Source organism: Acartia tonsa, chromosome 15 (genome assembly GCF_053477335.1).
Source record: "Acartia tonsa isolate MP-2025a chromosome 15, ASM5347733v1, whole genome shotgun sequence".
NCBI lineage: Eukaryota > Metazoa > Arthropoda > Copepoda > Calanoida > Acartiidae > Acartia > Acartia tonsa.
This window is the reverse complement of record NC_137274.1, coordinates 10081327-10105560: the sequence shown is the minus strand read 5'-3', so window position 1 is coordinate 10105560 and position 24234 is coordinate 10081327. Positions and strand designations below refer to the sequence as shown.

General features: G+C 31.1%; 1 protein-coding gene and 1 long non-coding RNA gene across 2 annotated transcripts; both read right to left on the bottom strand.

Moving 5' to 3' along the window:
- Positions 1-217: 217 nt before the first annotated feature.
- LOC145307701 (uncharacterized) lies at positions 218-17979 on the bottom strand. Its single transcript, XM_080150212.1, has 10 exons — positions 17676-17979; positions 17224-17322; positions 10150-10248; positions 3203-5028; positions 2768-2930; positions 2091-2263; positions 1717-1803; positions 1418-1474; positions 1113-1177; positions 218-740 (listed from the first exon to the last, which is right to left on the bottom strand). Exons 3-9 carry the CDS (start codon positions 10244-10246, stop codon positions 1139-1141), a joined length of 2442 nt encoding a protein of 813 aa, XP_080006338.1. The 5' UTR covers positions 10247-10248; positions 17224-17322; positions 17676-17979; the 3' UTR covers positions 218-740; positions 1113-1138.
- Positions 17980-21187: 3208 nt separating this feature from the next.
- Positions 21188-22613, bottom strand: LOC145307103 (uncharacterized). The gene is made up of 4 exons (XR_013875300.1): positions 22514-22613; positions 22075-22173; positions 21621-21719; positions 21188-21282 (listed from the first exon to the last, which is right to left on the bottom strand). It is a non-coding gene; the product is annotated as an uncharacterized LOC145307103 (long non-coding RNA).
- Positions 22614-24234: the final 1621 nt, after the last annotated feature.

The window sequence follows — 24234 nt, the reverse complement described above, 5'->3', positions numbered from 1 at the left end:
AGTGCAATATAAGCAATTAAACAAAAGGATATAAAGATAATTAGCACAATAAAAATCATGAAATATTGAAATGTTTGTCTCTTGCTAAAATATATTTATTTAAATTTTACTAAATATTGCTACTTAAGGAATGCTTATCTACATTTGAAATTTAAGAAAAGTTATTTTTAAATTCTTCTAAAGTTTCTCTTTAAATAAATAAATTGTCATTATTTTTTCATGTCATTTGAAAATTATTTTTCAATATTAATTCAATTACATATGCATTAGAGACAAACAAGTTAATATTTAATTGAGTCATCAATTAAATAAAAAAAGTACTAAGTAATTCATTTATACCTAGATTTTGAATGATTATCAATATTTTTTGAATAACTAAATCTGGACAAAAACTCTTAATTTGCAAGTAAAGCATCTTAATCCCCCCTCACTTTATTCATGAAAACTATGATCAAAATGGCTATTGTATGTCAGATATGACTTTCAAGAAAAGTATAGAATATTAAAAGGGTTTTGTGCTTTGGGTGGGGTTGAAGGTTGCTTCACTGGAAATATGTGAGATATTACTTAGAGCAACAGTAATATACTTTTCATTCAGTAAAAAAAGTTTAAAAATTTAGTTGGACATGATATTGTCAAACGTTAATAGAAGAATTTAATAATTTTGAGTTTGAATTTACTCTATATGCTGAAATATCTCTTTTTACATATCCATCCAACTTTCAAAATCAATCAAATACCTGAAAGTAAAATAATCATCAAATTGGTCAGACCAAGAAAAAAATAGTATCATGAAAAAAAGATTTGGTTTAGACTTTTAAGTTGTCTAAAATAGATATCAGAGGTGGAGAAACTCACAGAATATTATTTGCAAGAAATAATGCTAACAATCTTTACTATTATCTTTTTATTTCTAGTCTTTTGAGTTGAAGAGAAACACCAATTAAATAAAAAAATCTAGAATCATTCTGAGATAATTTTGTTCAGAAAACATTAATTTTCCACATTCAATAATAGATGTACATGTACCTACTAATATTGAGTTTAGAATATTATAAAGTTCATTTGTTATAAAATTATGTACAAAGTGCAGCTGAAAAAAAGAGACTTACTTTTAATGAAGTATTTATCTTCCATTTTAACACACACTGCTCTCATGAGTTGGTTCAACAATAGCCTAAACAAAACAACATTTTAGAAATCTTATTTAACATTTTAAAGTTGAGATATTTGTGTTGTCATAAATATATTTTTTGTTTGTAATTTGTTCATGAATCTTATTAAAATTGTAGAAACAGAATTCCAAAATTATGATTGGGAGTTATTATCCAGAAATTGCATGTTGTAAACAGGGATATGTAACCACTGACCTTACTTGAAGGAAAAGTAGCTCTGATATTCTTGAAACTATATTTACCTCAGTTGTGATAATTTGCATTGGGATTTCGTCAACTACAGCAATCAAGTTTTCTCCCTGAATAAAAGTTTACTCTTATTTTCCTTAATTTTAAACAGGTTTCTTTTTCATTAACCTTATATTGACCTAAATAAACAATTTCTAACATTTGTTACAAAAAAATTAAAATCTAAAGCTTGAGGAATGTTACAGTTTTTTTATTGTACAATTTTATTTGTGTAAAGAATTTTTTTCTCTGAATAACTGGTAAGTAAATATATCATTCAAAAGCCTTAAGTCAACAGAAAGATAAATCTTACCTCTTTTTCATTGTCAAGATCAGCAGAGATCCTTTCATGACTTGAAATCATTTCTCTGGAACTTGGAATAATTTCATCTTCTTCACTCTAAAGTAAGAAATAGAATTAATATTTGTATTACGATAGGTTTTGTTGGAGAGTGGGAGGGGAGAGTAAAAAACATTACCAAACTGTTTTTTTTCTGTTTCATTTTATGTTTGTTAAAGATAGAGAGCTCTAGAGTAATAATTTTTTGAATTGGATTATTATACACATTTTAATGAGAATTTTAATATCACCATCCTGGCTGGGTCATTCAGGTACAAAGCAAAAAAAATATGACTTTTTAAAGACGTTTCCTAATAATTTTATTTTCAAGAAAAGGGTTTATTTACTTTTTTCAACAATTTCTCATTTTCATCCATGTTTTCAGTTTGTTCTGGTCCTGACTTCAAGTCATCCATGGGTTGGGTTTCATCAACTTTGGAATGAATAAACTTGAAATTGTCAAACTCCTTCTCTACTTCTTCAAGGGGTCTTCCAAACAAAGTATTTTCCAGAGTTATTCCTATTTAGAATATATTATCAGTATTTAAAAGTATTTATAATACAAAGTAGAATGATGTCTATCTATCTATGTTTGTACCAAAGGATCTTGCTAACCACTGAACTGATCAAGTTCTCCTTAACAGAGTAGCTTCTCATAGGTCCCAGGAAGGTTTAAAACTATTTTGTGAGAGAGTACCTCAACCTTCACAAGATAAATATCCCCTGTAACCCCCCCCCTCCGTTCCCCCCCCAAAAAAAAATTTTTAATTTTTTTTATAAAAATCTAAATTTAAAACAAATGTGTTTTTAATTCAACTTCCCCCTTCAAGTGCCCCTAGAGGCCTCAAAGGGGCAAAGCCGCTAGTTTTTTAATGTAGGATTTTAGAAAGAAGTAATCTGTTAGACAAAAGTATATAAAATTTAAAATGATTTTCTGCAAAGCACTAAGTAGATTAACTAACCTCTCCCATCCCCCTCCCATTATCATAAAAAAATATTATAACACTTTCCAATCTGATCTAACCTGAGTAATCTTCAAATTTAGGCCTTCTACATCCTGATACTGTAATTTTCTGAATTTTGTCATAACAAACTAGTCTTGACAGGAATGAGAACTCACACTTGTCTTCAGTTTTTACAGGCCCATTAATTTCATGCCAGACATGCAATTTTGAATAGTACAAAACCTAAACATTTTCAATTACTTATTGTCACAGAATTTATCATATTAACTATTGGTAATGATTTAAAAACATGTGAAATTATGAACTAATTTTATGAAATGTTTATATTATTTATACTTTGTTGGTTTAAACCTTTTTAACTCTTTGATCCTTTTTATTACTTTTTAATCTAGTAGATAATTCATTACTAACTTCTCAGAAAGGTTTTCAAAAATCTAAGGGAAAAATTTATGAATGATAATGAATCAATGCAAGTTTTTGTATACATATCTTACCTCTATCATGACAACAACAATCCAGGATAGATTAACAAAGATGGCTGCTGAGGTGAAGGAGCTGTAGTTAAATTCATCTTGGGGTGGAAACAAGGTAGGCGCAATAAAAGGTAATACTGTCAAAGTCAAGTTTTCCAAGAATATCAACATATAGAAAAAACAGGTTGATAAAAATTTGTATTTTGGAAGGTGTAGTGTGGATGAGTTGTAATGAATGTCCACTGGAAGGAAACTTGAACATAAGCAGCTGATGATAATCTGAATCTTCCTCTTTTGTGATTTTACTTGGTTCTGTAGCCATTCTAGAATCCCAATATTCCGTCTGTTCATTGTTGTCTCTTTCATCTCTTTTTTTCGCGACTCAAATACAATATTGACTGTGATTAAACATAGAAAGTGAAATAACAGGAACAGGTATTTGTACCAGCCAGGAACAGTCATAAGCATCAAATTCTTTATGACTAATATTCTAGCAACAACCTGCAACATCGCACTGGGGAATAGTAGAACAAGTGGCTTCAATTTATTCAAAAATCCAAGTATTGTCTTAGCAAGTTTCTTCATGGCATGACCTAAACTTAGCATAAACACAATGAATAATATCTTTCCAAGAGAAGTTTCAACATATGATTCTGATTCATAGCTTCCAAAACTGATAATACTCCACACTCCATTGAGGCCAGCAGAGAACAGATCTGTCCATGATTTCTGAGAGATGCAACCAAATATCGGTTTGAGAACCCAAAGTTGGATGGTCAGTTGAAATGTGTTCTCAAATGACATCTCTGACACTTTTACCATATTCCATAAGATTTCTGTCTTGAATTTGGTCTGGATTGTCCTAGTTGGGGTGGTTGTTAATTCATTTTCAAGTTGATAGGACATCAGTAGAAATATAGGCCATAGAAGTTTTGCCAGATATTTCAGGATGTAGAGGAAAGCAGTAATTAACCTGGTTGTTTTTCTACCAAAATATATTCCATGATAATATAATCTATACTCAGAGGCAACCTTTGCAATAAGGTTGTCAACATGAGTGGTGGGAACTAAAACCACTCCAATAGCATACATTATTCCATTCAGAATCAAAATGGAGAGAGTCATCCCAGAAGCAATATCATATTCCTTAGTTAAATCCATAGAACCAACAGAGTTGTTACACCATAATTCCATATCTTCCTTTGAATTTGAAGAATTGTAGTCTTTAAAGGCCATATACAACTGGAAATCTGAAAAGAGGTCCCACAAATAGGGCAAGATTGAGACAAGCAGTGTCTGAAAGATAACTGAAAACACAATCTTCATAATCTCAAAACAGCTTTTCTCAGAGGTGTCATTCTGTCCATCTTTGATTGAGCAACATGACAATTTTTCTTTGACTGCTTCAATTGTGTTATTACATTTACCAGTGGATTCTCCTCTTATTTTGTCAACTAGTTCCAGCTTTAAGGGATCATCTTGAGTATTTTCTCTGAGACACTGAAGGACTGATTCAGTGTCTTGGCCATGAAGAATTTTTTCACACTCAAGCATATCTAATGCTAATTTTTTATTCTTATTAAGAATAGCTACATTTAAACAGGATATTCTCATTCCATCAAGGTCTTCATGTGTATGAAATATTTGGAATACATCTTGAAATGTGAGCCCAATTTCATCTCTTTTCTGTTGAAGTATCCCAATCAATTCTTGTAAAAATTGTTGGTTATACTTGGCACATGCTTGGATGTGTTGAACAATAAATGAAATAATTTGTGTTTTCTCTGCAGGATTTCTTCTTAGTATCTTCATTATATCTTCTTCTGTAAGGTTCTTTGTATAATTTCCTAAGAAAAATAATATTAAAGAGATCATGAAACAATTTTTCAAAATGCATTTTTAATCACCTTTTCCTATGTTTTAAGTTATTATTTTCAAAGAATTATGCCTTTAAATTCCATTAATTTCATTTAATTTAAAGTTCAATTTCACAGGATTTTGATGCTAAAACCTTTGCACTAAAAAGACTTAGGGAAAATAAGCAACAAAATTGATACACTACAATAATGTAATTGTAATAATTGTAATAATTTGTAAAATTTGTTTTCAAACTTGGTTTGAAAATAAATATAAATATAAGTATGATGACTAAAGAAACATGTTTTAAAAGCAAAATTTAAAAGTAATATTATGCAACAATACAAACTATATTTTTTTTCAACCATAAATTGAGTGATTTTAGTTAGAAATGTCTCTTCTTTCATCTCAAACATTCTTTCATCACACACACTCACAACCGCCCCAACAACACCCCACTCCCCCCCACAGGCCCACACATTACACCAAACTTAACACACTCACTCCTATATAGAGTTAGGCTTTTAGTTTTAAGATCAAAATTAATTCTTTTAACCCTTACAGCTAGGGCCCCAATTTCCACCTTAATTGGGGTGGAGGGGTCATATTGATCCCCCCTCTATCTCAGCTCCTGTTACAGTTAGAGACATACAATTTTTTTCTGGTAGTTCATGTGTATTTTTAGAGAAAATTACTTTTTCTAGTCATAGCAGTCAGACCCTCTTTAGCCGCTTTTTAGCAGTCAGCCGATAAATATTAAAACAGCCGTAGAGCGGCCAATTTTAAAGCTAGGATCACCAAATTTTAGGACGAACTTTTTTTTTTATAAAAAAAATAACTTTTTCTGACCATCGCCGAAAAACGGCGGTTACGGCGGTAAAAAGGCAGTTGGTGGCGCCAATTAATATTTTTATCTGTTTCTGATCACAATAAAAGACTACATAAAAATTTGGTTGGTCTAGAGCTGTTTTGAAATTCAACTCTTGCCAACGTATAATTACTAAACTTTAAAAGTCATGAAGTCACAACTTTCTATCTTACCTACAAAAAAAATGACATTGAAAAAACTAGAGGGGGGGGGTTCAATATGCCCCCCCCCCCAATCTGTAAGGGAGATTTACAAGAAATTTTTTTGAATTTGTTATATTTTTTTACATAAATGCAGAATTTGTTTTTTTTCTTTAAATAGTTTATATTGATATGCATTGTTATGCCATTTTAATAAGCTACAAATTCTTTATTAATTTTGACTTCAGTTCTTCACAAGTCAGTGCATTTGTTCTTATTAATGCATTTACTATTCAGTTTACCAACAAAAAGTTTTAAAAATCTTTTTGATTTAATTAAATATTTGTCATCTTTTAAGGCAATATATGCACAGATTTCTCTTTAATTGTCTTATACCTAAAAATTGAAATAAACTTATTTGCAAATTCATGTGCACTTTAAAACTAGCATCTACATTCTACAATCCTAGTAAAAAGCCCCTAAGGGCGCTTTAAGGAAGGATTGGGGGTGATTTCTCTTATGAGGGTGAAGGTTCTCTCTCCCATTATAGTTGTAACCCTCCCATGTACCTACAAGAAGCTACACTGTAAAGGAGAACTATATGGGTCCAGCAAATAGCTACTTTTATATCAGGATTAAAAACAAAATATTTTTCTAAAATACACTAATTTTAAACAATTTCTACCAGTATTATAATTATTGAAGTTTTAAAAGTTGAAATGAATTTAAATTTTTTAGTTTGAATCAGAACTAAGAGAAAAGTCATGTAATTTTGTGCATTTAACACACAATTAAATATCACTGTACTTTTCCAAACATAGATGCAGTCTAAATAATTTATGCTCCTTGATTTAGTATTTTCTGCCCTCTTAAAAATAGCTCTCAAATGTCAAAACTTTAATGCAGTGAGAAAGAACTAGCAGTGTGTAAGATTTTTTAAAAACCTTATTTACTGAAGAGCAACTATCATAGAGTAATACTGAACTATACAGTATTGTGGAATTTATATTTTGTATATTTATGATTCTACTGTTTGTTATCTACTCTAAAAAATCACAATATTCATTTAATTTATTAAACATGATTATTTCTTAACATTTTGTTACTCTTTTTTGTAGTTCATGGTTATAGTTGTAATAAGATTTATAAAGATCATTACTCCTAATAAATTACAGGTAGATTCTGTATTTAGACAGCTACAAACTTTAATGTCTTATTAGGGTATTTTAGTTTGAAATATCAGTTTTTAAATATTTTTCACATTTTTATTGCATAAAAGAGAATAATGATATGGTAATTAATAAAAGTTTTCTCTGAAAAGATATCTCTTTTTTTACTATCTACAATTGCAATTTTATGTAGATTAAATATAATTGAATAATCTTACAAAACAATATGATCTGACTTAGTTTTACTTTTGTTATTTTTCTCTTTTTTAATGGTCTTTTAAGTCAAATAACCCTTCCACCTTATTTTAACCAGCTGATTGTAAGGACCATTCATGATTTATACTTTTTAAACAATTTTCATATAATTTTTTTATCATATCTTGCAAATTTTTTCAATTTTGCTTACAATGGATTCATAATATTTTCTTATTCTAAAGGTTGTATATATAAAGACATATTTTTATGCCTGTATGAGGATATATTCAAGTTCAAAGTTTTTATTCACTAAGGTTTAAAAAAACAGAGTTTTTTTCAATAACTACTCAACAGAATTTAAAAAGTAAGGTGTCAAATTAAATTAGTAAGATCTTACTTTTTTTGTTCATAATGGCAATTTTCTTCTTTTTTTTTGTTGCATTTTAGTACCTTAAAACTGACTTATTTTATTTTTTAAAAATTACTTCAAAAATAAGAGGTCTACAAAAATTTTATATCTTCTACTTACTACAAACACCGACTATTTAAATAAAGATAAAAAAGTTAAGACACCTTCTTTACAGAAATTTGCATATTTAGAAAGTTTTATACACAAAAAAAACAAAGGAGCAAGTGCAGATATCAAAACGGGAACAGACAAAGCAAATGCTTCCTGTGCTATGCTCAGAGCAATTTGGAAATCTAACAAATACAGTGTGAGTCAAATAAAACTGAGTTTTCCGATTTTCAGAAACAACCAGAAGGATTACAGAAAAAAATAATTATATGTCCTTGTTCTCTGTACAAAAGCACAATAAACTTGTAAAAGGTGTTTTCATTATCTCTAAAAATGTGGCCTCTATGATAGGTGTATGGTGTCAAAAAAATGCCTTGTGTGAAAAATGTTGATCAAAAAAATTTAAATAACTCATCTATTTTGTATAAAAAAATCGTAGAATTTCAATATTAATTTAGAAAAAGGTCTAAGAAAAGTACCTAAATGAGTTTTAAAGGTGAAATGCTTTTTAGATCCTCACAAAAGCATTTTTGATTTCTTGATTGTGATGCGTTTTCAGTAAAAGAATTTTCTTTAATAAAGTAGCTTATGTAGTATAAAGAAAATAAAACCTTTTTAATTGACAAAAAAATCAAAAAAGACAAAAAAGGTAATTAAAGAATTTATTTTATGAGAATGTTTTTTTTTAAATATTACCCTATTTTGTTATTATGACGGAGGTATTATCCTCTTAGAATTTTTTTCAATATTGAAAATTTGAGTACCCCCCCCCCTCCTGACAGCGAACTATGAACTCTGGCCGCAGTGCTCGGCTCCCTAGCCTGCCTAGCCGCAGCGCTCAGCCCCCTTGCCTGCCTAGCCGCAGCGCTTGGCCCCCTTGCCTGCCTAGCCGCAGCGCTCGGCACCCTTGCCTGCCTAGCCGCAGTGCTCAGCTCCCTAGCCTAAAACCTAACCTAACCTAAAATAGTTGTTCGTGGGTAGTCGGGGAAGGGGGAGGGGGGTACAAAATTGAAAAAAAAAATTCTAAGAGGATAACACCATGACGGATTATAAAATATAATCATAATTTGTCAAAAGGAAAAAGGGGCGGGGATTTTGAAGATTAAATCAGGTCATCATCTAATAATCTGATTTATACTGTGCAAATTTTATTTAAAGAAATTGTATTTTTAAGATGTTAAATATTTAGAATCTGTTGAATAAAAACTTTAATGAATAAAGAATATGTTTGGTCATCTGATTAGAATGGCAGAAATATTTTATTAGAAAAAAATCTACTTTAAAAATACAAAATAATAGACGAAAAAGTCATCACACAAACTTTTTGAAATCTTTATGCTCTAAAAAGCACCGTTGTTTTCAGAAATATTCAAAAACACCTTTTCTAAGTTTAATGTATATTTTTATAGAGAACAAGAACCTATAATTGTTTTTTCCATAGTCCAATTGGTTGTATCAGAAAATCGGAAACTCAGTTTTTTCTGCCTCACCCTCTATAAAAATGGACAAGGTTAAGGATGTAAGATAGAATGTCAAATCTGTCCTTTTATATGGTGCTGAATGCTGGAAGATTAATGTTGCTGATGTGAAAAAGTTAATTGTTTTTCATAAGATTCTTAGAAGAATATGAAAACATACTGTCCAGACATTAAAAGTGTTTGATCTGGCTAGGACATGTGCTGAGAATGAATGGTAGTAGGATACCAAAACTAAAACAAAGAGAAGAAGCTGGAGGACGCCAACCTAGCTTGGGAGCATGTGAAGGAGACATCCCAGTAATGGAAAAATCTTGTCAAGGCCTAATATTCCCCAGAGAAATGGAAAGTTTGTACAATTACAATACTCTTGAACAATATTATCATATTTTGATCTGTTTAAGAAATTTGATTAATAACTTTAAAAATGGATTAAGCTTTAAAAAATGATTTTATAACTTTTCATGATATTTATTAAAACTAAGTAATGAATTTTTGTGATTCTTCATAAAAACTTTAAACAAATTATTTCAAAACTATCTTTTACTATTTGGAAACAGAGGATCCCATAAATTACAAATATTTCAAATATATTTGAAAAATTTTGTATTTTAGATAAAAACAAGGTTTTCAGGTAATGAAACTAGAAATTGTAATTGTTTGCTAGAGATCTTCACAATCATTTCCCTAGAATCATCTTTTTTTTGTGAAATTATCAAAATAAATTTACTGTAAGAATTCACTTACCTTCATCAATGTCAGAAATTTGAGCCCCATGATATAACATCAAGGTCAGAATATCTCTACTTTCACCATATTTTTCTGATATCTGTATAGCTGTCATTCCTGAACATATGAATTATTTATCTTTCACTAATTACTCTTTTTCAGTATTCTACAATTTTCCTTGCAAATCTTTATGAAAACTTTTAAAAGCCTTCTAATTTTTTACTTTTATGGAGGATATCTAAATACATTTTATGAAACTTATACTTTGTGTCCTACAAACCTGGAAAAAAAAGATTAAATCATTTGAGAAGGAGTAATTTCATACCCTAAACATTACCTTGCAAATAGTGTATTTAGTAAGGGGTATTTATTCCCCCCCCCCCCCCAAACAATTTTAACGGGGTAAATACCTCCCCACCCCAAATAAATAATCCCCCAAAAAATTCTTTGCTTCATGCACATTTCTACTTCCACTATTAAGATTTTTTACCACCCCCCCATTATGAAAAGGCTTGAATGTTCTTCATCAAATACTAAAAAGTTACACCAGATTAAAACAGTTATGAACCATGACAAAAATTACATGTTTTAGTTTTAATGGCAAACAAGGCACTTGGTGTGTCTAAATAATGTCTATTCAAAGAAAAAAAATTTCCAAATTATTACCAATTTTTTTTTTAATCAAAATTGGTTTTGTAGCTTCCATGAAATAGATAAATCAACTTTAACAAACATTTCAGAAAATCTTTTTTCTAGGGTAAATTTATCTTGGCAGGCTGCCAGGATTTTGGTACCCTCCCTAAAAATAGTTAAAAACCTCACCAGGACCTGTAAGTTACCCCCACTTAAAAAATTAATACTTTCAAATAATACAAATATCTAAAAAAAATATTTTAAAAACATGATTATATATGCTTAATCCATATTTCAGGGATAGGAGGAAAGGACCAGATAATGATTAAATGGTGTTCCAGAACTCCAGCCAATTTTACTCTTAAAATTATAACTTTAGTAGCAAATTAATATAGGGGTTAAACTGTTTTTAACCTATTTTTGAATGGGGGGTCAAAAATATATAGGACACCTATAGAATCAGACTGCAGAGCCCAAATTTGAATTAAGTCCCCAATAAACTTTTTTTGGGGGATTTAAAAATTAATTTTTAGTGTTGCTGTAGTCATTTTGACCGGAGCAAAAGATCTTTTTTTACTTCGGTTATTATTGTGGCTCACAGAACATTTTATATAATTCACTTTATATTGATATTGGAAATAATTTTTTTTTTTCCAAAACAATTAACTTCATTGAAAAATCTAACATTTACAATAAAACAAATAATTCTGAAGTCTAACCAATAAGAAGTCTTGTTTTATTTCAATTCTTTACAATTCAAAAAAAGAGTGTTTTCAAAAAGTGACTTATTTCCAATGTATATAGATAATTGTTATTTATATAAAAATAAAAAGAATGAAAACCATACACATAAAAGATACATACTTTTTAAAATTATTTTAAAAAATAAGTTTGAATAATCTTATTTTATATCACATTTGTATATTTGACAAAAATAAATTTGTTGTATTGCATAAACATTTGTTGTCATTTAACCCTTTACAGCCATTTTTTATGTTTTTAAAATAAGTGATGGAACACAAACATGTTAATGTTAATTCATTAATATATTACAAAGAATTAATTTTTAATGAATTAATTTAGATGAAATCAAAAGGCCTAATTTTACTCAATACCAGAATACAAGATTTATGAAGCAAAACACTCTAAAAGCTACATATTTTACCCCAATAAAAAAAGACAAATAAGACAAACAAATAATATTTCATAATTTTAAAAAAGGATTTTGTTCTGTCATATGATTTATTGAAAATCAGGAAGCTTATAAGGAAATTACATTTTAAGACATCATTATATAAGTGCTACGAATTTTTGTGGCAATTTGTCTTAGGAAATGATTTTTAACAAGAATTATTATACTTTGTCTTGCTGTTATTACCATGTATCTTTTTATGTTCAACTCTTTTTATATCGGGTATGATGAACTTAAATTTATGCAGAGTAATATCAGCAATCATAAAGTAAGTATGGATAAATATGATTAACCCCTTACAGTCGGGCCCCTTGCCGCACCTTAATCAGTCAGAGGGGGGGGGGCGTTCAACGCCCTCCCCCCCCCCTATTATCTCAATTCCCACAAGGACTCTATTTACTTATAAAAGCGGGAAGTTTGTAAACATTTTACTCAACACACTAAATCGTTACAATTTTCATGAGAAATACGCATTTTATAAGGCATACAAAACGCTCTAATTTTCGTTCTATTTAACATAATTTTGTAATTTTTTTTGCTGGTTATTTCATTTTACATATACTTTTATCATTTTATCCAAAAAAATTTATCTTTTTTCATCATTTTTTGGAGAAATTAATGCTTAAACTAAGGGTATCTTTAAACTCAAAATTGACGCACTTAGAATTAATAATGCGTATTGAGTACACAGGGGGGATAATTTCAAGACATGCATGTTCCAAAGATATCTTTTTTTCCATAAAATTGTAATGTTTAGTCCACTGGAGATTACCCCGGAAATCATATATCAATTTAGGAAGATAATTTTTGTAGAATAGTTACTGAATTTACAACTTTATGTACTCTGAAAGTATAGTTAAGATCAAAGGCGTGCAAAAGGTTGGTATAGGGGTTGTTTACACCACCCTTGTAAAATTAAGGGGGATGGATACACCTCCCTAGGTGTCCACCCATGTCCACCCTCTTGACAAGAGCCTACATCCTCAGATACACCCCTCTATAAATTCCAAGGGGGTGTAAAGGAAATAATTTTACACCTCTTAAAACAAAGTGGGATTGGGGGTGTTTAAGCAGGGTGTATTTAAGCAAGTCACTGATTCAGATAATTCTATGCTATCTATTTTTAGGTAAATTAATTACCAGACTTTACTAAAAAAATCTTGCAATATTCTGTACAACTGTACTGTACAACTTTTAATTAGTAAATTGAGACATGAGGAAACTCTCATACATATGTAGGGGGGGGGGGGAGTTAATGCAACCATCTCATAATCAATTAATCCAAATTTTGTTATGAAAATTGGCATGTGTAATCCTTAGTAGGTCTGTTTTTTAAAATTTAATAAAAAATTAACCCTTAACGGTCGGGGGGGGGGGGGGGCATTGAACGCCCCCCCATCCGGTTTTTTCTATCTCATTTTCTGTGTGTGAAAGATAAAGAGCCCGAACTGCTTGACTTTTTAAGTGTGGGTATGAGACATAACTGAGAGTTAAAATTTTCTGAATATCTCCATCCTGGCAGGCACAGGATGCCAGCAAGCCTGGCAGGGTCATCCAGGTAAAGAGCAAAAATATTTTTTGACTTAAACAAAGCATTTTATCTTACCAAAATACTAAAATATCCTCTAGTAGTACATCCTTATATTAAATACAGGTGTTCAAGTCAATTTTAGGTTCCAGGTATGATCCTCCAGGTCTCCAGAAATCTTTAAAAGGCTCCTGTGGCCGCAATTTTTGACTTAGAGACTTCAAATTTCAAACTTAAGCTTTGCTTACATGTCTACATAACGTATTAAAATTTCATAAAGATCCGCCGCCGTTTTCCCGCCAACCGCCGACTGCGGCGGCTGGCAGCTGCCAAGTACAGCTGCGGCCGCTGAAATTTCTATTTTGATATTTCTAATATAAAATTTACATAAAGATAAACATTTTCTGCAAAAAAAAAATTATTCTAGCTTTAAAAATAAAAAAATTACAGCTGTTTAAAATTTTTAAGTAAAAAAGGACCTAAAAACAAAGGTTGTTAAATAAAAGGGTGAAGAAAGCGAAAATTGACCTTGACTTACTAAAGGTCGGAAATTAATCATTACACAGGGGACTTGCACAAAATTTTTTAGCCCTCTAGCTCTAATAGGAACTGAGATAATAGGGGTGGGCGTTGAACGGCCTCCCCCCCCCCCCCCAACTGATTAAGGTGCGGCAAGGGGCCCGACTGTAAGGGGTTAAGCTTAAGGGTGGGGGGGGGGGGTTAAGGCAACCATCACGTATTCAATGCACAAATGGCACCTAGAATTCGAATTTCATTACAAAACTTGGCATGAGTAATCCTTGGTAGATCTTTCTTCCCAAAATGGAACAAAAAGTTGGAAAAGTAATGGCTAAGGGCTGTTTGCTCAGCTGTTTAGCCATTTTTGGGCTATTTTCAGGGCAAATCCAGCAATAATTATGTAGGAATCATCCATTAGGGATAGGTTTTAATGAGTGTTGAGCTGAAAAATACTACCAAAAATAGTGGCAGCTGGGTAATGGCTTATAAGGATATAAAAATTGAATATTTCCATGGAATTAAACTTTTCTTATTTAACATTATAACTTTATGTCATGGACATATTACTAAAAACACTTTTTTAATTTCGCTGTCATAACAGCTGAAAACTGCCAAAAATGGCTGAGAACAGCTGTCAACAGCCAAAAGTATATATTGTAGATTAAATCGTCCCGCCATGGAAAAATTTTGAAAAAATTTTTGCCCCCAGTAAAAATGTGGTTGATTTAAGCAAAAAAATGACCACTGCTAAATATTTTTTTTCTGTGATGCAATAATTGTGACCTCACAAGCACTTCAAAGTTTCTGAAATCTGCAAAAAGAATGTTTTTTTAGTTCTTTTGTGTGATCTCAATTTTAAAGATTTTTACAAAATTTTAATTCTAGTATGTCAATATAAACCTGAAATTTACCAAAAAAATGGAGCAGTCTCAATTATAACATATGAAGGTGTAGCAAGAAATCTGCAAAGTCAAATTCCATTTTTGCAGTTTTTCTTACCTAACTTAAAAAAAAAATTTAATTTTGTTTTTCTTTTAGATGCAGTAACTACTGGACCAGGCAGTTTCAAAATTTTAGCTCAATATATATCAATTTTGCTCACCTTCCAGCACCAAACCCCCCTTTATTAATAAGAAGACCATTAATTTTATTTGGGGTTTCCCTCAAAGTTTTTACACAGATAATATTTATAGTAAATTATGGCCTCAAATATTGTATTATATATGTATGCAATTTTGACTTTGGAATATGTGACATGTCTAGGGTAGGTTTTTTCAAAAACATACTTTTGCGAACACCGTAAAAGTGTCTGAATATGACGTCAGAAAAAATTAACAATTAACCAATGAGAGGCCGCTGTATATTTTACCATTGTGAATACTGGCTTCTCATTGGTTAATTGTTAATTTTTTCTGACGTCATATTCAGACACTTTTACGGTGTTCTACTTTTGCTTTAATGTATGTTAAATTATACCAATAACCATATTTTAATTTTCAGTACCACCCACTTCCTAGCTAGAACTGGCTGAAAACAGCTGGGAGTGGCCAAGAGTATGATAAGTAGATAGGGCTTTTGATGTATCTAAGGGTAGGTATTTATGGGTGCTGAGCTCAAAAATACCACAAAAAATTCATTTGGCAGCTTGCTAATGGCCGCAGCTCAGCTGGGAGCGGCCAAGAGTAGAATGAGATAGGGCTTGTGACGTGTCTCTAGGTAGGTTTTTAACAGTCTGTGTAACAGCCCCAGCTGCCAAATGGATGGACCCCCACTATTTATAGTAGTATTTTTGAGCTCAGTACCAATAAAAACCTACCCCTAGACATGTCACAAGCTTATATACTCTTCATACTCTTAGCCGCTCCCAGCCATTTTCAGCCAGTTCTAGCAGCTGGTACAAGAAATTTTAAAAATGGATATTTAAAGCAAAAATATGTTTCAAAAAGTTGATTCTTATGCAATTAATGATAGTTTCGCCCTGAATATAGCCCAAAAACAGCTAAATGACTGAGCCGCCAGCTGTTAGCCGTCACTTTTCCAACTTTTTGTTTCATTTTGGGAAAATAGATGTACCAAGGATTACTCATGCCAAGTTTTGTAACGAAATTCGAATTCTAAGTGCAATTTGTGCATTGATTATGAGATGGTTGCATTAGCCCCCCCCCCCCCTTAAACTTGAGTTAATTCCTTTAATGATCTTGATAGATATATGTTTATATAACTTTTAATATATTTTACAATAGTTTTTAAAGTTAATGTTGGGTGGGAGATATATCCCAATCCTCTTTTTATAAAAAAAAATTTAAAATGTAATAAATTTCTTATGTAAAGTAGTTTTGGTAAAATCTTAATAAAATCACCCTTGATTTTAGTTAAAGGGGGCTGTTTAAAGTCATAAGTGGGGTGTCAAAAAATTTAGTTGTTAATAAATTAATGGAATATAACCTGATATTATAAATTTGAAACATATTTTTGATGTACAAAGAGATTAAAGGAACATGTATTACACTTTTCTTCATAGAAGAAATTGAATTATTTTTTATTTGTTTTTTTATAACAAGGTTTTTTGTGTATCTCTTGGTACAAGATACAACCATATTATTAGTTGAATCTAATTTTTTATAAATTAAGTGAATAAGTCTGTTAGACCTAGGGTAGAAACTCAGCAGATAGACAGACAGACAGGCAAGAAGAATTATCAAAGTTTTACTAAAATAGACAATTTATTAGATAAAATCCAATAGAGAACCTGTGAATGATCAGACAGACAGAGGGACAGGTAAATAGTAACAGACAGTCTTTGAGGCATTAACAAATTACAAATAGGCTATGCTAGATGATTCATTGAAATCCAAAAGAGAGGCAGTTAGACAGATAGACAGACAAGTGGTAGGATAGACAAACAAAAGGACAGACAGACAGACAAATGGGTATTGCCTAAAACAGTTTGGCTGCTATATGAATCATTAAAACCCACCGTAGAAAAGAAATTTATGCAATTATGAAAGATAAGAGTTAAATTTTTTGTATCTATCAATATTTGACAGTCATATTAACTTTTTTGACTCTAAAACATTCGCTTTTTTACTCCTTTTTTATTTTACCTTGTCCTGGTGTTTTTACTGTATTTTTTTATTTCAATTGAATTAATATCTAATATAATAATCTTAAATGTATATTGAGTAATATCATAAATAATGGATAAATATAAGTAACTTACCCCATTTATCCTTGACATTCACATCTGCCCTATGTTGTAGGAGTATATCAACAATACCCTGGTAGCCTTCCCTAGCAGCATCATGCAAAGGAGTAACACCTGAACATTTAGGTAAATATTAATATTAGCCATGACAAACTTTACACATTTTTCAGAATCTTTTCTTACATTTGTAGCACAACTATTTTATCAATGTGGTATTTCTTATGTAATTATGAAAAATAGGAGTTAATTTTTTTTGTATTTTTTCTATGTTTGACAGCCATATTAACTTTATTGACTCTATATAAACCTTTTCCTTTTTTACCCCCTTTCTTATTTTACTTTGTCCTGTTGTTTTTACTGTACTTTTTTATGTTCAACTGAAATAATATCTGGTATAATAAACTTAAATGTATATTGAGTAATATTATCAATAATAAAGTAAGTATGAATACATATAATTAACTTACCTGTATCAGTCTTGACATTCACATCTGCCCCATGTGGTAGGAGCTCATAAACTTCACCCTGGTGGCCTTTCCTAGCAGCATCATGTAAAGGAGTAACACCTGAACATTTAGATTAATATTAATATTAGTGCTGACAAACTATACACATCTTTCAGAACTTTTTTCTACATTTTTAGCACAGCTACTTCATCAATGTGGTTTTCTTCTGCAATTATGAAAGATAAGAGTTAAATTTTTTGTATCCATCAATATTTGACAGTCATATTAACTTTGTTGACTCTAAAACATTCGCTTTTTTACCCCCTTTCTTATTTTACCTTGTCCTGGTGTTTTTACTGTATTTTTTTATTTCAATTGAATTAATATCTAATATAATAATCTTAAATGTATATTGAGTAATATCATAAATAATGGATAAATGTAAGTAACTTACCCCATTTATCCTTGACATTCACATCTGCCCTATGTTGTAGGAGTATATCAACAATACCCTGGTGGCCTCTCCTAGCAGCATCATGCAAAGGAGTAACACCTGAACATTTAGGTAAATATTAATATTAGTGCTGACAAACTTTGCACATTTTTCAGAATCTTTTTCTACATTTGTAGCACAGCTACTTCATCAATGTGGTATTTCTTATGTAATTATGAAATCCTAGGAGTAAAATTTTGTTGTAATTTAGCAATTTTTGACAGCCATATCAACTTTTTGACTTCTTGCAATTTCATTTTTGCAACTCCCCTTTTGATGAAGTTAATGAACAGCTTATTTTCTTTGTCCTGCTGTAGTTACTGTGTTTTTTTAAAGTTCAATTGTTCTAATTAGCATAAAAAACTTTTATGTAGATGAGGTAATATCACTAATAATAAAGTAAGTATGGATAAATATAATTAACTTACCATCATCATCCTTAACATGAACATCTGCCCCTTTTTGTAGGAGTATATCAACTATACTCTGGTGGCCTCTCCTAGCAGCATGATGCAAAGGAGTCCTTCCTGAATATTTAGATTGATATTGATATTAGTGTTGACAAACAATACATATTTTTCAGAATCTTTTTCTACATTTGTAGCACAGCTACTTCATCAATGTGGTATTTCTTATGTAATTATGAAAAATAGGAGTTTGACAGCCATATTAACTTTGTTGATTTTAAAACATTCCCTTTTTTACCCCCTTTCTTATTTTACTTTGTACTGCTGTTTTTACTGTATTTTTTTATTTTATTTTCAACTGAATTAATATCTGGTATAATAAATTAAATTCATATTGAGTAAAATTACCAATAATAAAGTATTTATGGATAAATATAATAAACTTACCTCTATTATTCTTGACATGAACATCTGCCCTATGTTGTAGGAGTATATCAACTATACTCTGGTGGCCATAGCTAGCAGCATAATGCAAAGGAGTATCTCCTGAATATTTAGGTTAATATTAATGTTAATCTTACACATTTTTTAGATTCTCTGAGTAGTCCAGCTACTTCATTTATATCATGTTTCTATTACAATTACAAAAGATAGGAGTTTAACTTTCTTGTATTTTATCAATGTTTGACAACCATATTAACTTTATTGACTCTAAACCTTTTCCTTGTTTACCCTGAATTTTCAACTGAAATAATATCTGGTATAATAAACTTAACCCTTACAGATCGGGCCCCTATTCCCACCTTAACCCTTTACAGTCGGGCCCCTTGCCACACCTTAATCGGTCGGGGGGGGGGGGGGGGGGCGTTCAACGCCCCCCCTAATTATCTCAGTTCCTATTAGAGCTAGAGGGCTAAATTTTTTTTGTGCAAGTCCCCTGTTTGATAATGAATTTCCGACCTTTTATAAGTCTAAGTCAATTTTCGCTTCCTTCACCCTTTTATTTAACAACCTTTGTTTTTAGGTCTTTTTTTATATAAAAATTTCAAACGGCTGTAATTTTCTTATTTTTAAAGCTAGAAGAAAATTTTTTTCCAGAAAATGTTTATCTTTATGTAAATTTTATATTAGAAATATCAAAATATAAATTTCAGCGGCCGCAGCTGTACTTGGCAGCTGCCAGCTGCCGCAGTCGGTGGTTGGCGGGAAAACGGCGGCGGATCTTCATGAAATTTTAATACGTTATGTAGACATGTAAGAAAAGCTTAAGTTTAAAATTTGAAGTCTCTAAGTCAAAAATTGCGGCCACAGGAGCCTTTTAAAGATTTCTGGAGACCTGGAGGATCAGGACCTGCAGGATCATACCTGGAACCTGAAAGTGACTTGAACACCTGTATTTCATATAAGGATGTACTACTAGAGGATTTTTTAGTATTTTGGTATGATAAAATGCTTTGTTTTAGTCCAAAAAATATTTTTGCTCTTTACCTGGATGACCCTGCCAGGTTTGCTGGCATCCTGTGCCCGCCAGGATAGAGATATTCAAAAAATTCCAACTCTCAGTTATGTGCCATACCCATACTTAAAAAGTCAAGCAGTTTGGGCTCTTTATCTTTCACACACAGAAAATGAGATAGAAAAAACCGGATGGGGGGGCGTTCAACGCCCCCCCCCCCCAGCCGTTAAGGGTTAATAGATTGGGGGGGGGGGTCATATTGACCCCCCCTCTATCTCGGCTTCTGTTACAGATAAAGACGTACAATTTTTTTCTGGTGGTTCATGTGTATTTTGCATATTGACCCCCCCTCTATCTCGGCTTCTGTTACAGATAAAGACGTAAAATTTTTTTCTGGTGGTTCATGTGTATTTTTAGAATTTTTAGAGAAAATTACTTTTTCTAGTCATAGCAATCAGGCTGCTCCTTAGCCGCTTTTTAGCGGCCAGCCGCTAAATTTTAAAACAGCTTTAGAGCGACCAATTTTGCAGCTAGGACGAACTTTTATTTTTCATAACAAAAAAATTACTTTTTCTGATCATCGCCAAAAAACGGCAAATAAAGGAAACCGCCATTTTTGGCAGTTACGGCGGTAAAACGGCAGTTGGCGGCGCCAATTAATATTTTTATCTGTTAATTATTGCTCAAGGATTTACCAAAATAATTTATAGGTATCTAGCTGATATTCATGATATATGTCTGTAGTAAAAGCCGGACAAAAATCGGTCATAAAGTCGGTCAGCGTGCGGTCAAACGGTCATAACACCACTTTTCTCATTCACCAAAATAATTTTAGGTTTCTACCTTATATACAAAGTCATAATGTAGAAATTAAGATTTATTTTGAATTTTTTAAAAATTTTGGTGCTACCCAACCGACTTTGACCGGACACCACGACCGACACAGACCAGATATCCTAATAAAATCAACTCTTGCCGACGTATAATTACTAAACTTAAAAAGTCATGAAGTCACAACTCTCTATCTTACCTACAAAAAAAATGACATTGAAAAAAAAGAGGGGGGGGGGGTCAATATGACCCCCCCCCCCCCCCCCAATCTGTAAGGGTTAAATGTACATTGAGTAATATTATCAATAATAATGCTAGTATGTATACATATAATTAACTTACCTCCATTTTCCTTGACATTCACATCTGCCCTATGTTGTAGGAGTATATCAACTATACTCTGGTGGCCTTTCCAAGCAGCATAATGCAAAGGAGTCTCACCTGAATATTTAGGTTAATATTAATATTAGTGTTGACAAACTTTACACATTTTCAGACTCTTTTTCTACATTTGTAGCACAGCTACTTCATCAATGTGGTATTTACTCTGTAATTATAAAAAGAGGAGTTCATTTTTATCAATGTTTGACAGCCATATTAACTTTATTGACTTTAAACCTTATTCTTTCTTTACCCCCTTTTTTATTTTACTTTGTCTGTTTGTTTTTACTGTATTTTTTTATGTTCAACTATTTTAATATCTAGTATAACAATCTTAAATATGTATTGCGTAATGTTACCAATAATAAAGTAAGCATGGATAAATATAATAAACTTACCTATATAATCCTTGACATTCACATCTGCCTCATGTTGTAGGAGTATATCAACTATTTTCTGGTGGCAATATCTAGCAGCATGATGCAAAGGAGTCCTTCCTGAATATTTAGATTAATATTAATATTAGTTTTAACAAATTTCACACCTTTTTAGATTTTTTCTACATTTGTAGTGCAGCTACTTCATCAATGTGGTATTTCTTCTGTAATTATGAAAGATAGGAGTTAAATTTTTCTTTTGTATTTTATCTATGTTTGACAGCCATATTAACTTTGTTGACTCTGAACCATTCCCCTTTTTTTTACCCCCTTTCTTATTTTACTTTGTCCAGCTGTTTTTACTGTATTTTTATTTTATTTTTAACTGAATTAATACCTGGTATAATAAACTTAAATGTATATTGAATAATATTACCAAGAAGAAAGTAAGTATGGATAAATATAATTAACTTACCATTATCATTCTTGACATTCACATCTGCCTCATGTTGTAGGAGTATATCAACTATAACCTGGTGGCCTCTCACAGCAGCCTTATACAAAGGAGTCTCACCTAAATTTTTAGATTAATATTAATATTAGTCTTGACAAACTATACACATTTTTTAGAATCTTTTTCTACATTTGAAGCAGAGCTACTTCATCAATGTGGTATTTCTTCTGTAAATTTGAAAGATAGGAGTTAAAATTTTTTTGTATTTTATCAATTTTTGACAGCCATATTAAATTTATTGACTTTAAACCTTTTCTTTTTTTAACCCCTTTCTTATTTTACTTTGTCCTGTTGTTTTTACTGTATTTTTTTATCTTCAATTGAATTAAATCGAAATTAAATGTGTATTGAGTAATATTACCAATAATAAAGTAAGTATGGATAAATATAATAAACTTACCCCATCTATCCTTGAAATTTACATCTGCCCCATGTTGTAGGAGTATATCAACTATACCCTGGTGGCCTCTCCAAGCAGCAAGATGCAAAGGAGTCCATCCTGAATATTTAGATTAATATTAATATTAGTGTTGACAAACTATGCACATTTTTCAGAATCTTTTTCTACATTTCTAGCACAGTTACTTCATCAATGTGGTATTTCTTATGTAATTATGAAAGATAGGAGTTAAATTTTTTGTATTTTATCAATGTTTGACAGCCATATTAACTTTATTGACTCTGAACCATTTCCTTTTTTCACTGTCTTTCTTATTTTACTTTGTCCTGTTGTTTTTACTGTACTTTTTTATGTTCATCTGAATTAATATCTGGTATAATAAACTTATTGTATATTGAGTAATGTTACCAATAATAAATTAAGTATGGATAAATATGATAAACTTACCATCATCATCCTTGACATGAACATCTGCCCCATGTTGTAGGAGTATATCAACTATACTCTGGTGGCCTTTATAAGCAGCTTCATGCAAAGGAGTCCATCCTGAATGTTTATATTATTATTGATATTAGTGTTGACAAACTTTTCACATTTTTTAGAATATTTTTCTACATTTGTAGCACAGCTGCTTCATCAATGTGGTATTTTTTCTGTAATTATGGAAGATAAGAGTTAAATTTTTTTTGTATTTTATCAATGCTTGACAGCCATGTTAACTTTATTGACTCACGAGTAGGCTAAAAAAATTCCAGGTTTTTGAAAATACCCATTTAAGCGGATTGCACAGCCTTAAAGTCACATGTCTTGGTATACTGGAAAAGGTAAAAATCAAATTTTATTTTGGGGGCTTTTTGAGTAAATCCATATATTTTTTTTTTCATTTTCGCCTAAAATCCTCTAAAAATAAGGTAAAAAACGTTAGGGTAGTTCTTATAAAACTATTATTGCTCAGCCCATAGTTAATTTAAAAAAATGTTAGACATACCAATGGAAAGCTTATCTCCTCTACAGCTACTTCATGAATGTGGTATTTCTTATGTAATTATGAAAAATAAAAGTTAAATTTGTTTTGTATTTTATCAATGTTTGACAGCCATATTAACTTTATTGACTCTGAACCTTTTCCTTTTTTCAACCCATTTCTTATTTACTTTGTCTTGTTGTTTTTACTGTATTTTTTTTGTTCAACTGAAATAATATCTGGTATAATAAATTTTAATTTATACTGAGTAATATTACCAATTATAATAAAATTAATTGTTTTTTTGTATTCCTTCTGGTTGTGTCAGAAACACAGAAAACATAGTTTTATTTGTAACACTGTGTAGATAGATAGACAGTTTGATAGAAAGATAGTTAGATAAATATATGTGTATTATCCAAATAGGATTCTTTTTTCAATTTAATGATTTAAGTTAACCCCCTCATCCCCCCCTCATAAAACTATGAAAGCTGGCCGCTGCGCTCGTCCCCCTGGCCTGCCTAACCAGAGTGCTTGGCTCCCTAGCCTGCCTAGCAGCAGCACTCGGCCCTCTAACCCATAACCTTATCTAACCTAATCGAAAAAAGCACCACGGCCAGGTTTCATAGCTTTTTTTGGTGGGGGGGAGGGAGGGGTTACCAAAATTTTCAAAATTAAAAGAAAAAATTCTAATGCCAAGGAATAGTTCCTTTCGTCCCAGTAGCTTATTGGTTATTGGTTATCTTAGGTTAGGTGA

Excerpts from the sequence above, each read along its gene's own strand:
- LOC145307701 (XM_080150212.1), bottom strand. The coding sequence starts at position 10,246 with ATGACAGCTATACAGATATCAGAAAAATATGGTGAAAGTAGAGATATT. Across the intron at positions 2,931-3,202 it reads TTGTTGTTGTCATGATAGAG|GTTTTGTACTATTCAAAATT; the intron begins GTAAGATATGTA and ends GAAAATGTTTAG. Across the intron at positions 1,178-1,417 it reads TGCAAATTATCACAACTGAG|GCTATTGTTGAACCAACTCA; the intron begins GTAAATATAGTT and ends TGTTTTGTTTAG.